This window comes from Dendrobates tinctorius, unplaced genomic scaffold, assembly GCF_039654945.1.
Source record: "Dendrobates tinctorius isolate UK_male_01 unplaced genomic scaffold, ASM3965494v1 ptg000236l, whole genome shotgun sequence".
Lineage (NCBI taxonomy): Eukaryota > Metazoa > Chordata > Amphibia > Anura > Dendrobatidae > Dendrobates > Dendrobates tinctorius.
Window position 1 is genome coordinate 4,216,423 of NW_027361903.1, and position 14,354 is coordinate 4,230,776.

The 14,354-nt window shown below is 52.5% G+C and overlaps 2 protein-coding genes across 2 annotated transcripts in view; one reads left to right on the top strand and one right to left on the bottom strand.

The window, feature by feature from the left end:
* AFAP1L2 (actin filament associated protein 1 like 2) overlaps window positions 1-2,447 on the top strand; it is a 214,468-nt gene extending 212,021 nt beyond the window's left edge. The window contains exon 19 of the mRNA XM_073556613.1: window positions 346-2,447. Within this exon, the coding sequence (XP_073412714.1) occupies window positions 346-372 (27 nt within the window). The 3' untranslated portion in view covers window positions 373-2,447. The remainder of the gene's footprint in view (window positions 1-345) is intronic.
* Window positions 2,448-2,564: 117 nt separating this feature from the next.
* VWA2 (von Willebrand factor A domain containing 2) overlaps window positions 2,565-14,354 on the bottom strand; it is a 56,168-nt gene continuing 44,378 nt past the window's right edge. Inside the window, exons 13-14 of the mRNA XM_073556614.1 lie at window positions 5,522-5,644; window positions 2,565-5,369 (exon numbers count right to left, since the gene is read on the bottom strand). Of these exons, the coding sequence (XP_073412715.1) occupies window positions 5,245-5,369; window positions 5,522-5,644 (248 nt within the window). The 3' untranslated portion in view covers window positions 2,565-5,244. The remainder of the gene's footprint in view (window positions 5,370-5,521; window positions 5,645-14,354) is intronic.

Sequence of the window (14,354 nt, forward strand, 5' to 3'; positions counted from 1 at the left end):
TTAAAGAATCGCACCTTGAAGCTCCTGCAGCAAAGTGCAGCACTGAACATAGGAAAGATATGAAGTGTCAAAGCGAAGCCCAGGCCTAAGGCGGCGACATAAAATCGGCCACTCGGCAGAAATCTCACCTTGCCATCGGTGTGCCCCCATTACTGGTGATAGTGGCAGCGCGACATTAGGAACTGATGTCCCATCACCGGCACCTTCTGTAGAGATGGATTAGGCAACTGCTCATAGTGCAATTCCTCGATATACGAGTCTCCGCTGCAGAGAGGCGACGATGTCTGAGAGTTTCTTCAGTTCTGTTTCTTGTATTTTATGTTTCATTTCTTTTCTTTTTCCAAGGAATGGGAGAAGAAAGGAGCGAGCTAGAGCGGCCGCCGGCGACCTCCACGGACTACAGACTGAACCATGCTTTATTTATCAGAGGTCAGGACTTTACTCACCGGGGCCCCGAGCTCGACATCAGTGACCCTACATCCACGGGAACATCACACACCGGTGACACTGCATCCGAGGGCCGCAGCCGACACCGGTGACCCTACAGCCACGGGGCCCGCATCAGACACCGCTGACCCTACATCCACGGGGCCCGCATCAGACACCGGTGACCCTACATCCACGGGGCCCGCAGGCAACACCGGTGACCCCTACATCCATGGGACCCACATCAGACACCGGTGACACTGCATCAACAGGGCCCACATCAGACACCGGCGACCCTACATCCACAGGGCCCGCATCAGACACCGGTGACCCTACATCCACGGGGCCTGCAGCAGACACCGGTGACACTGCATCCATGTGCCCGCAGCCAACACCGGTGACACTGCATCTACGGGGCCCGCATCAGACACCAGTGACCCTACATCCACAGGGTCTGCATCAGACACTGGTGACACATCAAGGACCGCAGCAGACACCGGTGATACTACAGCCATGGGGCCCGCATCAGACACCGGTGACCCTACATCCACGGGGCCTGCAGCAGACACCGGTGACACTGCATCCATGTGCCCGCAGCCAACACCGGTGACACTGCATCTACGGGGCCCGCATCAGACACCAGTGACCCTACATCCACGGGGTCTGCATCAGACACTGGTGACACATCAAGGACCGCAGCAGACACCGGTGATACTACAGCCATGGGGCCCGCATCAGACACCGGTGACCCTACATCCACGGAGCCCCGCATAAGACACCGGTGACCCTACATCCATGGGGCCCACATCAGACACCGGTGACCTTACATCCACGGTGACCCTACATCCACGGGGCGTGCATCAGACACTGGTGACACTGCATCCAAGAGCCCGCAGCCGCCAGCGGTGACACCACATCCACAGCCACCACTGATGACCCTACCTTGATTGAGTGTGGAGCCCAAAACTGATTACCCTACATTTTACATGGTCCAGAGTTTGATGTTACATTTATGGGGCTTGGAGCCAGAAACATTCGACCCTCCATCTATACGGACCACCCCTTCTTGTGTTGCACATGATAAGCACTCCAGCTGACCACCAAGTGGCATCGCAGGTCCTGCCTGGACCCTCCCCTGCAGTACCTCTGCCCCTGGACCCTCCCCTGCAGTACCTCCTCCCCTGTACCTTCCCCTGCAGTACCTCCTCCCCCCCCCCGGACCCTCCCCTGCAGTACCTCCAACCCCCTGGACCCTCCCCTGCAGTACCTCCACCACTGGACCACACCTGGCAGTACCTCCGCACCTGAGCCCTCCCCTGCGGTACCTCTCTGCCTGTACCCTCCCCTGCGGTACCTCAGCGCCTGGACCATCCCCGGCAGTACCTCCACACCTGAGTCCTCCCCTGCGGTACCTCTCCACCTATACTCTCCCATGCAGTACCTCTCTGCCCCTGGACTTTCCCCGGCAGTACCTTCGCACCTTGACCATCCCCGGCGGTACCTCTGCACCTGAGCCCTCCCCTGCGGTAACCTCTCCACCTATACTCTCCCCTGCAGTACCTCCATGCCTGTACCTTCCCCTGTAGTACCTCCATGCCTGTACATTCCCCTGCAGTACCTCCATGCCTGTACCTTCCCCTGCAGTACCTCCGTGCCTGTACCTTCCCCTGCAGTACCTCCCCCTGCAGTACCTCGGCCGCACGTTTCTCAGGAGCCGCAGTTTGTGGTGATATATAGGGAGCATTCAGTCATTCACTTTCTGCATCTGAACGGTGACGAGATGAGGGCCCAGGACAGAGACGGCGAGCAGAGGCGACAGCCGGAAACTCTGATCTCATCGCCATAAAGACGTTCAACATCCGATATGCGATTCACACGGGACATTGATACGACGAGGTGTGAGAGGCGTCAGCCCCCACAAGGTGCTCAGACTAAGGATGGCGACGAGCTCCGCAAACCGCCAGGAATCGTACGCCAGTAATTGTATTTTATAATTAAGATTATTAAATGTAAACCTAAAACGACGGATTTATTACTGCCGAGGAGCGGAGCGGGACAGGAGCCCAGCACATTATACTCCACTCACAGCCAGAGCTGCAGCCACAGTTCTGCTGATTTCCCATTACTGGAAGGGGTGGGGCTAACTCTAAGGCAAGCGGTAGAAGTCTGAATGCAGCTTCGGATGTGAATGGAGATAAGATGACACCATTCAGACCAACTACAAAGAGTGAGAAACTGTAAAAGTGGAATTATAGTTTAATCACATAAATATAAAACTGGAGGCGGAAAATGGGCTACATTTTCGACTACATACGGCCCAGTGTATACATCATCCGCGCCACCTCTGTACACAGCGGCGGCCGACGTCTCATCGGATCTTCACAGTTTTGTGTTTGGATTATTGAGTCTTTATAGAAGGAAAGTCACATCCAGAATAATAAATATACAGACGCCGAGAACCGTCCGCACCAAGGAGGAGGATGGGGGTGATGATACATTAGTGATTGGCCTCATCTTCTGGTTACCGATGACAGAATACTGACTGCAGCTCTGGAGGTGACAGGAGGATATCATGTCTTATCCTCCAGAGCTGCACTCATTATTCTGCTGTTACATCATGTCTTATCCTCCAGTCACCTCCAGAGCTGAAGTCACTATTCTGCTGTTACAGTATGTTTTATCCTCAAGTCACCTCTAGAGCTGCACTCACTATTCTGCTGTTACATCATGTCTTATCCTCCAGTCACCTCCAGAGCTGCACTCACTATTCTACTATTACATCATGTCTTATTCTCCAGTCACCTCCAGAGCTGCACTCACTATTCTGCGGTTACATCATGTCTTATCCTCCAGTCACCTACAGAGTTGCAGTCACTATTCTGCTTTTACATCGTATCTTATCCTCAAGTCACCTCTAGAGCTGCAGTCACTATTCTGCTTTTACATCATGTCTTATCCTCCAGTCATCTCCAGAGCTGCACTCATTATTCTGCTGTTACATCATGTCTTATCCTCCAGAGCTGCACTCACTATTCTGCTGTTACATCATGTCTTATCCTCCAGATCTGTACTCACTATTCTGCTGTTACATCATGTCTTATCCTCCAGTCATCTCCAGAGCTGCAGTCACTATTCTACTGTTACATCATGTCTTATCCTGCAGTTACCTCCAGAGCTGCAGTCACTATTCTGCTGTTACATCATGTCTTCTACTCCGGAGCTGCAGTCACTATTCTTTTGTTACATCATGTCATATCCTCCAGAGCTGCAGTCACTATTCTGCTGTTACATCATGTCTTATCCTCCAGTCACCTCTAGAGCTGCAGTCACTATTCTGCTTTTACATCAAGTCTTATCCTCCAGTCATCTCCTGAGCTGCAGTCACTATTCTGCTGTTACATCATGTCTTATCCTCCAGAGCTGCACTCACTATTCTGCTGTTACATCATGTCTTATCCTCCAGAGCTGTACTCACTATTCTGCTGTTACATCATGTCTTATCCTCCAGTCATCTCCAGAGCTGCAGTCACTATTCTGCTGTTACATCGTGTCTTATCCTGCAGTCACCTCCAGAGCTGCAGTCACTATTCTGCTGTTACAGCATGTCTTATCCTCCAGAGCTGCAGTCACTATTCTTTTGTTACATCATGTCTCATCCTCCAGAGCTGCAGTCACTATTCTGCTTTTACATCATGTCTTATCCTCCAGAGCTGCAGTCACTATTCTGCTTTTACATCATGTCTTATCCTCCAGAGCTGTACTCACTATTCTGCTGTTACATCATGTCCTATCCTCCAGTCATCTCCAGAGCTGCAGTCACTATTCTACTGTTACATCATGTCGTATCCTGCAGTTACCTCCAGAGCTGCAGTCACTATTCTGCTGTTACATCATGTCTTATACTCCGGAGCTGCAGTCACTATTCTTTTGTTACATCATGTCTTATCCTCCAGAGCTGCAGTCACTATTCTGCTGTTACATCATGTCTTATCCTCCAGTCACCTCTAGAGCTGCAGTCACTATTTTGCTTTTACATCAAGTCTTATCCTCCAGTCATCTCCAGAGCTGCAGTCACTATTCTGCTGTTACATCATGTCTTATCCTCCAGAGCTGCAGTCACTATTCTGCTGTTACATCATGTCTTATCCTCCAGAGCTGTACTCACTATTCTGATGTTACATCATGTCTTATTCTCCAGTCATCTCCAGAGCTGCAGTCAGTATTCTGCTGTTACATCGTGTCTTATCCTGCAGTCACCTCCAGAGCTGCAGTCACTATTCTGCTGTTACAGTATGTTTTATCCTCCAGTCATCTCCAGAGCTGCACTCACTATTCTGCTGACTTCCTGTTAGTGATGTGTTGGTATTTGTCATTTCACAGCAGAATTCTGAATGCAGCTCTGGATGTCACATTCATATTCAGCGCCCCTGTCAGACAATTTTGCAGCCCAATTGGTTGTCACCTGTGAATGAACATTTTATCAGCCCGTAAAAAAAAAAAATAGAGACAAATTCCAAGGCGACAACCAATGTGTCCGCACGTCACACAACTTGTTTTATCATCAGAGGATTTCAGTCTTGTGACACACCGCATTACGCTGCAGTTCTGTGCCGGATCATCAGATTTTCTGGATTATTGAGGAATTCCGCCATGGCCACAATATATCATCAGGTCTTGATTTGCCGCCCTCTAGTGCTCGCTCAGCGGTATCACAGCGGCATCTCTGTGCTTCGAGGAGTCAGTACCTGTCCGCTGCTTTACAGCCGCCTCCACTCCGCAAGCTGTCGGTGGTCGTGGGCTCGGCTCCAGATGTTGGGATTATGGCGCTCGCTGCAAGGATTTCCTGCCTGGTAGCGGCTGAGTCCGACGCTGTAACGAGCGTCGCTGCCGCCGGGTTTTGCTTTGTAATCCCAGTGGCCAATGGACGTCTCCTCGGAGGAGTCCTGTAGACGAGAAAACATCGTCACAAGACAGAACCCTGTGCACACACGAGCGGCTGCGGAGACGCGACATCATTCCCTATATACTGGGAAAACATGACAACAGAGCGCAATAGCATGCAGAGCCAGGACGGTACAGAGGCGGCGGTACTCACGTGTGTCGCAGTGCGGCCCCTCCCAGCCATCGCACTCACAGCGGTAGCTGCCATGTTGCAGGACGCAGACTCCGCCGTTCATACAGGGGTTCGGCAAACACAGATTCACTTGATTCTTCGCCTCTGAAAATACAAAATGTAACTGGCAGGAAACGATTAACGGAGGGAACACAGACCCCTTGAGGAGACCCACAAATGTGAATAGCCCCCCCTAAATGTGAGGAGCCCCCTAAATGTGAAAAGACCTGCTGAAATGTGAGGAGCCCCCCTAAATGTGAAAAGACCGGCTGAAATGTGAGGAGCCCCCCAAAATTGTAGAGACCCACTGAAATGTGAGGAGATCCCCCAAAATCTAAAGAGACCAGCTGAAATATGAGGAGACCCCCCTGAAATGTGAGATCACCCCAAAATGTGGGGAGACCCCCTGAAATGTAAAGAGACCCCCCTGAAATGTAAAGAGACCCGTTGAACTAAGAGGACACCACCCAAAATGTATAGGGACCCCCTGAAATGTGAGGAGACCTCACTGAAATGTAAAGACAACCCCCTGAAATGTAAAGAGACCCCCAAAATGTAAAGAGACCACCCTGAAATGTGATGAGACCACCATGAAATGTAAAGATGTTTTACGGATGGTAAAAGGTCGTGAGTTTCTATGAGATCACACAGGATTAGATGCAGCAGCTCCATAGTTCACGGTCTAAGGAAAATATTAATGAGGGTTGTAGTTGTCGACCTCGGGGCCGCTGACCTCAATCTCTGCGTGTTGTTAATTTCTGGGAGGATGGGGGTCTCCAGCGCACGAGGAGGATGGGCCCCTGGGAAGGACAGATCCTCAGTGTACACAGTGCAGAAACAGGGATTTTTGTGATAAACTCATCGTAAAATCCTTTTTTCTGAGACGCTCATTGGGGGACACAGGTACTGTGGGTGTATGCTACTGCCGCCAGGAGGCTGACACTAAGTGGATGAAAAAAAAGGTTAGCTCCTCCTCTGCCATATACACCCTCGCCTCGATTGCAGGCGGAATCAGTTTGGTGCAAAAGCAGTAGGAGATCTACAAGACAAAATCAGCCTCAATGTAGGTAACAACATGTCTAGAAAACCCACCTGGTATCATAAATACCTATTAATAAGCAAAAAAGGAGCCAATTGGCTAACAGGGTGGGTGCTGTGTCCCCCAATGAGCGTCTCGGAGAAAAGGATTTTAAGGTGAGTTTATCACAAAAATCCATGTTTCTCCTTCGCCTCATTGGGGGGACACAGGTACTGTGGGACGTCCCAAAGCAGTCCCTGGGTGGGAGTTCACCGGTCCAAGCTACACGCACCTACTGTGTAAGGGTGCGCCACTGCTTGGAGAATCCTTTTACCCAGGCTGCATGTGCTGAAGCCAGCGTATGGACATTTGTAATGTTTGGAGAATGTGTGCCAGCTGAACCAGGCTGCCGCCTTGCCTACCTGCTCCGCCGATGCCTGGTGCCGCAAAAACCCGCGAGGCGCCCACTGTTCAAGTTGAGTGCTCTCTGATCGCTGCTGTCATCGCTGCGTCTCCGGTGCAGTAGGATTCCTGCGACCTGCAGGGAGCACGAACCGCGTGTCTGTCTGACGAAAGGATGCCGTCCGTGACACGCACCTCCTGGGAGTTCTCCCCAGGTCTAACGCATGCAGAGCCTTTTCCACCCGGTATACTGGTGCCGGGAAAAAAGGGAGGGCAAGGCAATATCCTCATTAAGACGAAATGAGGAAACAACCTTCTGCAGAAAAAGGGGGAGCTGGCCTCCGAACCACCTTCTCCTTGCGAGATATCAGGAACGGAGCTCGGCAAGATCGAGCTGCCAGCCCCGGGACCCGCCTGATTGATGTTATCACCACGAGGAACACCACCTTCCAGGGGAGGTTTGTCAAAGATGCCAATTGTAGTGGCTTGGATGTAGTTTCCTGTAAACGCCTAGGACCAGGTTAAGGTCCCAGTAGTCCCGAGGGGTACCAAGTGTGAGACCCCCTGGTTGAAAGTCCATACCTGCAGATTGGTAGCGATTCTGCGCTGAAACAGGACGGATAAGGCAGACACTAGTCTCCTAAGGGAACTTGGAGCTAACCCCAAGTCCATGCCGGACTGGGAAAAAAGAAAAAACGCCAAAATGTTGGGAATAAAGAATCCCAATGGAGAACGACCGTGGTCCTAACACCATGAAGAGACAATCCTCCAGGTGTGGTGGAAAATATGTACTGAGGCGGGCTTCTGGGCACTAATTGTAGTGACCAAATCGCATCCAAACCCAGCCTGGGCCAGAAACCAAGATTCAACGGCTAAGCCGTCAAACCTAGGGCCCCTGGATTCGCTCGGGACCTGAGAAGGTAGGTCTGGGCGCCCTGGCAGTCGCCAGGGAATGTCAGCGAGTAGCTGCACCAGATTTGCGTACTACGCCCGCCAAGGCCAATCTGGGGCCAGGGGTGTCACTGGAACCTCCTTCTGCCTTGATTCTCTTGAGGATCCTTGGGAATAGCGGCAGCGGGGAAAATCGGTATGGGAGGCGAATACTGGTTCCATGGCAGAACCAACGCATTCCCGGCGCTTGCCTGTGGGTCCTGGGACCGACGCGACCACCCTGGTGCCTACCACGGAAACCGTCCGTTCCACGTCCAGCGATCCCCATCTGGATACTTATCGAAAAAGACCTTGGGGAGTAGTGACCATTCCCGGGACACAAGACCCTGCCGGCTGAGGAAGCCTGCCGCCCAGCTCTCTGTGGACGGCCGATCACCGATTCCTCTCGGCCCAGTGAGGGATGTGCCTCACTTCGTACCTGGCTGCTCTGCTGCGGATGCTTCCCTGGCGATTTATGTTAGCCACTGCCGTGGCATTGTCCGCCTGAATCCGGACGGGGTGGCCTGCTAGAGGATGCTGAAAAAAAGTTGCGGAGCCAGCCAGGCTGCTTGAATTTCTAACAAGTTGATTGAGATGCATGCCGCCTGCGGCGACCACCGTCTCTCGCGATGGTGAGAAAGACTGCTCCGTAGCCGAGGAAACTGGCGTCGGTTGTGAACACCAACCCCTGGTCTGGGGAGAAGGGTTTCCCCTGAAGACAGGAGGAACTGACTGTCCTCCATCCAAGTGCTTGTCTGACCTACCTGGGCAACCAGCACTGGTGGTCGAGTGAGATTAGGTTCTTGTCCCATGATGACAAGAGGGCGTGCTGCAGGGGGTGAGGATGGAGTTGGACAACTGGGATTGCTCCCATTGCTGCCACCCTCTTCTTTACAACCCTCATGCAAAGACGAAAGGTATGAGGGACTGGCTGGTGAAGTATCTGGACTCCTTGCCGAAGAACTAGGGCCTCGTCTTGAGGAAAGGATCACCAACCCTCGGGAGGTGCTGAAGATCATCCTTAAAAAGGAACTCCTTCGAACTGGGACTGGGCATGATCCCTCCAGGTTGACCAACCACCATAAGCCACAAGAGTATCTAGCATGATGTTGATGCTCTCCTCGCATGCTCGATATGAGGGGCCCTTAATCAAAAAGGTCGTCTAAACAAGGCAAGACGACTATGCCCCGGGAGTGCAGAATGACCATGACGACCGCCCTGACCCTTTTTTGACACTCCAGGGGCGGTAGCTAGCCAGAAGGGGTGAGCTGCAAACTGAAAATATAGGCCGCTGATAGCGAAGCGTAGAACTTTCTGATGTGGAGAGACAATGAGGACGTACAGGTACGCGTCTTGGATGCCGCTAGAAAACCTCCTCCATGTTCTATAGCCGCTATGACCAAGTGAAAAAACTCCATCCGGGACCGTCCTGATCCTGACAAATCTGTCCCGAAGTTTAAGAACCAGAATGGGCTTTGTTACGTGTTACAGAACCACTCAGCACCCAGAATATGTTGTGCAGTTATATGTATGTATAATAGGTTCCATGTGAGATGCACATACATGGAGAAGCAGTGATCTTTTATATGTGCCCATGTAACCAAAGAATTCCAGCCAGCGTCATTCATTCAGACTCCAGCCAACGCAGAGCGGACCTCCGAAAACACGGGGTGGTACTGAAAGAGGTACCCCAGCTTGGTAGACCCCGTTACACTGGTGGCAGCAGTGGGATGTGATACCCCGTCTACAGGAGGAAAGGAATGAATGGAAAACAACTACCAGAAGTTAAAGAGGACTACATTAAAAGATCTGGTGGAAGACCGAGGGTTGATCGCCAGCAACAAAACAAAAGCGGATTTGATAGCAGCCATCATGGAACACGACAGTGCAGCGCCCCCCAATGTGAACGTGGAAGAGACCGAATTCCAGAGGGAGGTAAAGAACAGATTGGCGTTCTATGGCCCAAACCTTGCGGTAGAGATCATACGAGAGGTGATGGCTGATGTGCGTACTGATCTGAGGGAAAAGATGGCCGAGCGGACCAGGATAGAGCTAGCCAAGATGGAGATGGCGCTGGCCAAGATAGAGATGGCAGAGCGGAGAGAGGAGAGTCAGCGAGCAGGGGGAGCTCTGCTACAGTGGGTACAAGGGAGCCAAGCAACCACTAAGGAGGACGTCCTCCAGCTCTTCTTGTTAGAACGAATCTTTAATGTACTAACCCCCGAGACACAGGAATGGCTTCGGGACAGGTGGCCAATGACTCTCGAGGAAGCCGCTCGTCTGGCCGATGAACATCATGATGCCAGGAGGCCGCAGTTGTCCGGATCAAAGATGGTCACTAGGGAACTGCCCATGGACCTGGAGGGCCCCAAACCACAGAAGATTGTAGGGGGACCAGCTAGAAACCCGGCCTACCACAGTCCCCCTGGGGTGCGATGCCACACCTGCCATCAGCTGGGCCACCTGCAAAGACAATGTCCCAACCGGACTCAGCATACACAGTGGCCAAAGGCGGGAACAGCTACCTTCAGCCGGGCTGCTGTACACTGCTACCAAGGCGAAGCTGACCCGGCATTGGGGGCTACGACTAACCAAGGGGTGGAAGAGATGGAGGAAGTGCTGCATGAAGTAGACCCCGTGCAGGCAGCCCGGGCAGATAATCGACAACAGCATCGACAGGTCGTGTGGGTTAATGGGAAACGTATGCAGGGACTAAGAGATTCCGGAGCAACTTTGACCCTTGTGAAGCCTCATCTCGTCCGGGACCAAGAGAAGACGGACCGGACAGTGGCAGTCCGTGTAGCAGGGGGAGCCATACATCGACTGCCCACTGGCAGGATTCACCTGAACTGGGGAGTCGGGGATGGCCTTGTTGAGGTCGGCTTGATGGAGGATTTGCCTGCAGACGTCTTGCTGGGAAATGACTTGGGGCCCATGTTGTCTGCATTCTCGGTGGCCCCTCTGGCTGAGACATATCCTGTGACCACCCAGAGACAAGCTCGAGCTGCGGAAGCGGAATCACACTCAGAGGCCCAGGTAAGACATCCCAGCCCTACACGTATTCCCATAGCCAGACACATTTCTTGGGCCACCCCAGATGAATTTAAGAGGGAGTTACTTGAGGATCCTTCATTAGAGGGATATCGTGGGAAGGCACAGGAGGGGAGAGGGGTACTGGAAGGGGAACAGTTTGTATGGAAGCAGGGACTCCTCTACCGGATCACAGAGCAGCACCACACAGGGACGAGCCCCACTATAAAACGACAGCTGGTAGTTCCCAAGAAGTATAGGCAGGAGCTACTGCGAATCTCTCATGACATACCCTTAGCCGGGCACTTCGGCGTCAGTCGCACCAGGCATCGTCTGACACAAAACTTCTTTTGGCCGGGGGTAACCTATGATGTTCGTCAGTACTGCCAGACCTGTGACAGTTGCCAGCGCATTGCCAAGAGGGGGGAACGATGCAAGGCCAAATTACACCCCCTCCCCATTGTGGAGGAACCATTTAGCCGAGTAGCGGTCGATCTGATAGGGCCGTTAGCCAAACCCAGTCCGTCAGGGAAAAAGTATATATTGACAGTGGTAGATTATGCCACACGGTATCCAGAGGCGGTTACGTTACCTAACATACTGGAAGAGACGGTGGCGGCCGCCCTGCTCCAGGTGTTCTCACGGGTTGGATTTCCCCGGGAGATTATCTCGGACCAGGGTACCCAGTTTACAGCAGAGGTGACCAACCAACTGTGGAAGCTGTGCGGCGTAAAGTCCATTAGAAGCGCCCCATACCACCCGCAACCCAATGGGTTGTGTGAACGCTTTATATATACCCTATGTGCTGGAATTCCGGGACCGCCTACAGGAGCTGACTCAGGCTGTACGTGAGAACATGCAGGCGACCCAGCGGCGCCAGCGCGTATGGTACGATCGGAGGGCAAGAGAGCGCACTTTGGAAATAGGACAGAAGGTCCTGGTGTTAGAGCCCACTAAGCAGAATAAGTTTCAAGCTGCATGGCAGGGGCCCTACCAGGTAGTGGGGAAAATAGCCGACACAACCTATAATGTCGCCGATTGTGACGACCCCAGGGTTATCCGCATGTTCCACGTGAATATGCTGAAGCCCTACCGGGAGCGCCCTGAAGAGGTAGTGGCCATCTGTGCACCTGAAGCAGAGGATTTAGCCGGACTTCCCTTGCCGGATGTCTTAGGGGAAAGGACTCAGTCTAAAACATGGGACCAGGTACACTTGGGTGAAGATCTAGGCCCCCGGGAGAGACAGCAGGCGGAGGAGTTGTTGAGGCAGCGACAGAGGATGTTTTCGGGGAGACCAGGGTACACTCGCCTGGCACAACACAAGGTTGAGACCCAGGATCAGACCCCCCTGCGACAAAACCCCTTCCGCGTCCCTGAGTCTGTACGAGAGGGGATGCGACAAGAGATACAAGAGATGCTGTGTTTAGGGGTCATTGAAGAGTCAGAAAGTCCCTGGGCATCCCCTGTAGTGTTAGTGCCCAAGAAGGATGGGACTACACGGTTTTGTGCAGACTATCGTAGGCTCAATGAGAAAACAGTGACGGATGCATACCCCATGCCGCGTGTGGATGAGTTGTTAGACCGGCTGGCGGGGGCAAAGTATTTGACCACCATCGATCTATGCAAAGGCTACTGGCAGATTCCCCTTAGTCCTGACGCTATTCCCAAGTCGGCATTTGTCACCCCGTTTGGCTTATTCCAGTTTCGAGTTATGCCATTCGGGATGAAGAATGCCTCGGCGACCTTCCAAAGGCTGGCTGACCGGCTTCTGGATGGTCTCCAGGACTATGCTTGTGCCTACCTGGATGACATCGCCATCTACAGTGCGACATGGGAAGAGCATCTAAATCACCTGGAGACAGTATTGCACAGGATCCACCAGGCCGGAATCACCCTGAACCCAAACAAGTGTCACGTGGGCAAAGCAGAGGTTCAGTATTTAGGGCATTGGGGGGGAAGTGGGAAACAGCGACCAGAACCAGCCAAGATTGAGGCCATAGCCAAGTGGCCCATCCCACGCACTAAAACCCAGGTCATGGCATTTCTAGGGACAGCGGGATATTACAGGAAATTAGTTCCCAATTACAGCAGCGTAGCCAAGCCCCTCACTGATCTGACCCGTAAGAACCAACCCCACCAGGTAACCTGGACCTCAAATTTTGAGGAAGCCTTCCGCCAACTAAAGGACGCCCTCACCAATACCCCTGTATTGGCCGCACCCGATCCAACTAAACGTTTCCTTGTTCACACAGACACTTCTATGTTTGGATTGGGGGAAGTACTGAGCCAAGTCGGGCCGGACGGCCAAGAACACCCGGTAGCTTACCTGAGTCGGAAACTACTGCCCAGTGAAGTAAGCTATGCGGCCATCAAGAAGGAGTGCCTGGCGGTAGTATGGGCGCTCAAGAAGTTGCAACCATATTTGTATGGACGACAGTTTTCCCTCCTAACGGACCATAATGCCCTAGTCTGGCTTAATCGGGTCTCCGGAGACAACGCCAGATTGCTGCGGTGGAGTTTAGCCCTACAAACTCTGGACTTCACCAATCCCCACAGACCCGACAAACAAAACAGTAACGCCAATGGACTAAGTCGACAAACGGAACTTGTACACACCCCATAAACTTCGGTCATCCCCAAACCGATCCGTTGAGGATCAGACTGTGTATGCCGATCGCGTCGCTGAAAAGGGGGAGCCGTGTTACGTGTTACAGAACCACTCAGCACCCAGAATATGTTGTGCAGTTATATGTATATATAATAGGTTCCATGTGAGATGCATGTCCCTAATGCACCAGTTCACAGGCTGCGCCCCTGGGCAGAGGGGACATGATATTCTCCTTTTGTCCGCCCTCCCCCCCACCTTTGTAATCCCCACAGTAAACATCGGCAGGCTCCGGCCACCTGCGGCTTTTGTAATGTATGTTTAGCCTGCCGCTTTTCTATTGGCCGGCCCTCTGTATCTGTGTGATATATTCTGTGTCCTGTGAATAAAGTGTTGTCAGACTGGAAATACATGGAGAAGCAGTGATCTTTTATATGCGCCCGTGTAACCAAGAAATTCCAGCCAGCGTCATTCATTCAGACTCCAGCCAACGCAGAGCGGACCTCCGAAAACACGGGGTGGTACTGAAAAAGGTACCCCAGCTTGGTAGACCCCGTTACAGGCTTGATAGCCCTGTTCCTTTGGGGTCCGTGAACAGGTCGGAATAGAAACCCTGACCTTTCACTTTTTGGCCCAGGGATGACAGCACCGTGTTTCCGGAGCAACTCGATGGGGGCTGTTTGACACAGTCTAACTTGTACCCCGAGGATACCAGCTCCATTACCCATGTGTTGTGCATGAAGGAGAGCTAAACATGGTGAGGCCAGAGTAGGTGACCGCCTACTCTGCTGGTGTCGCCCGGCACTTGCCTCGCGCTATTAGGCCGAAGA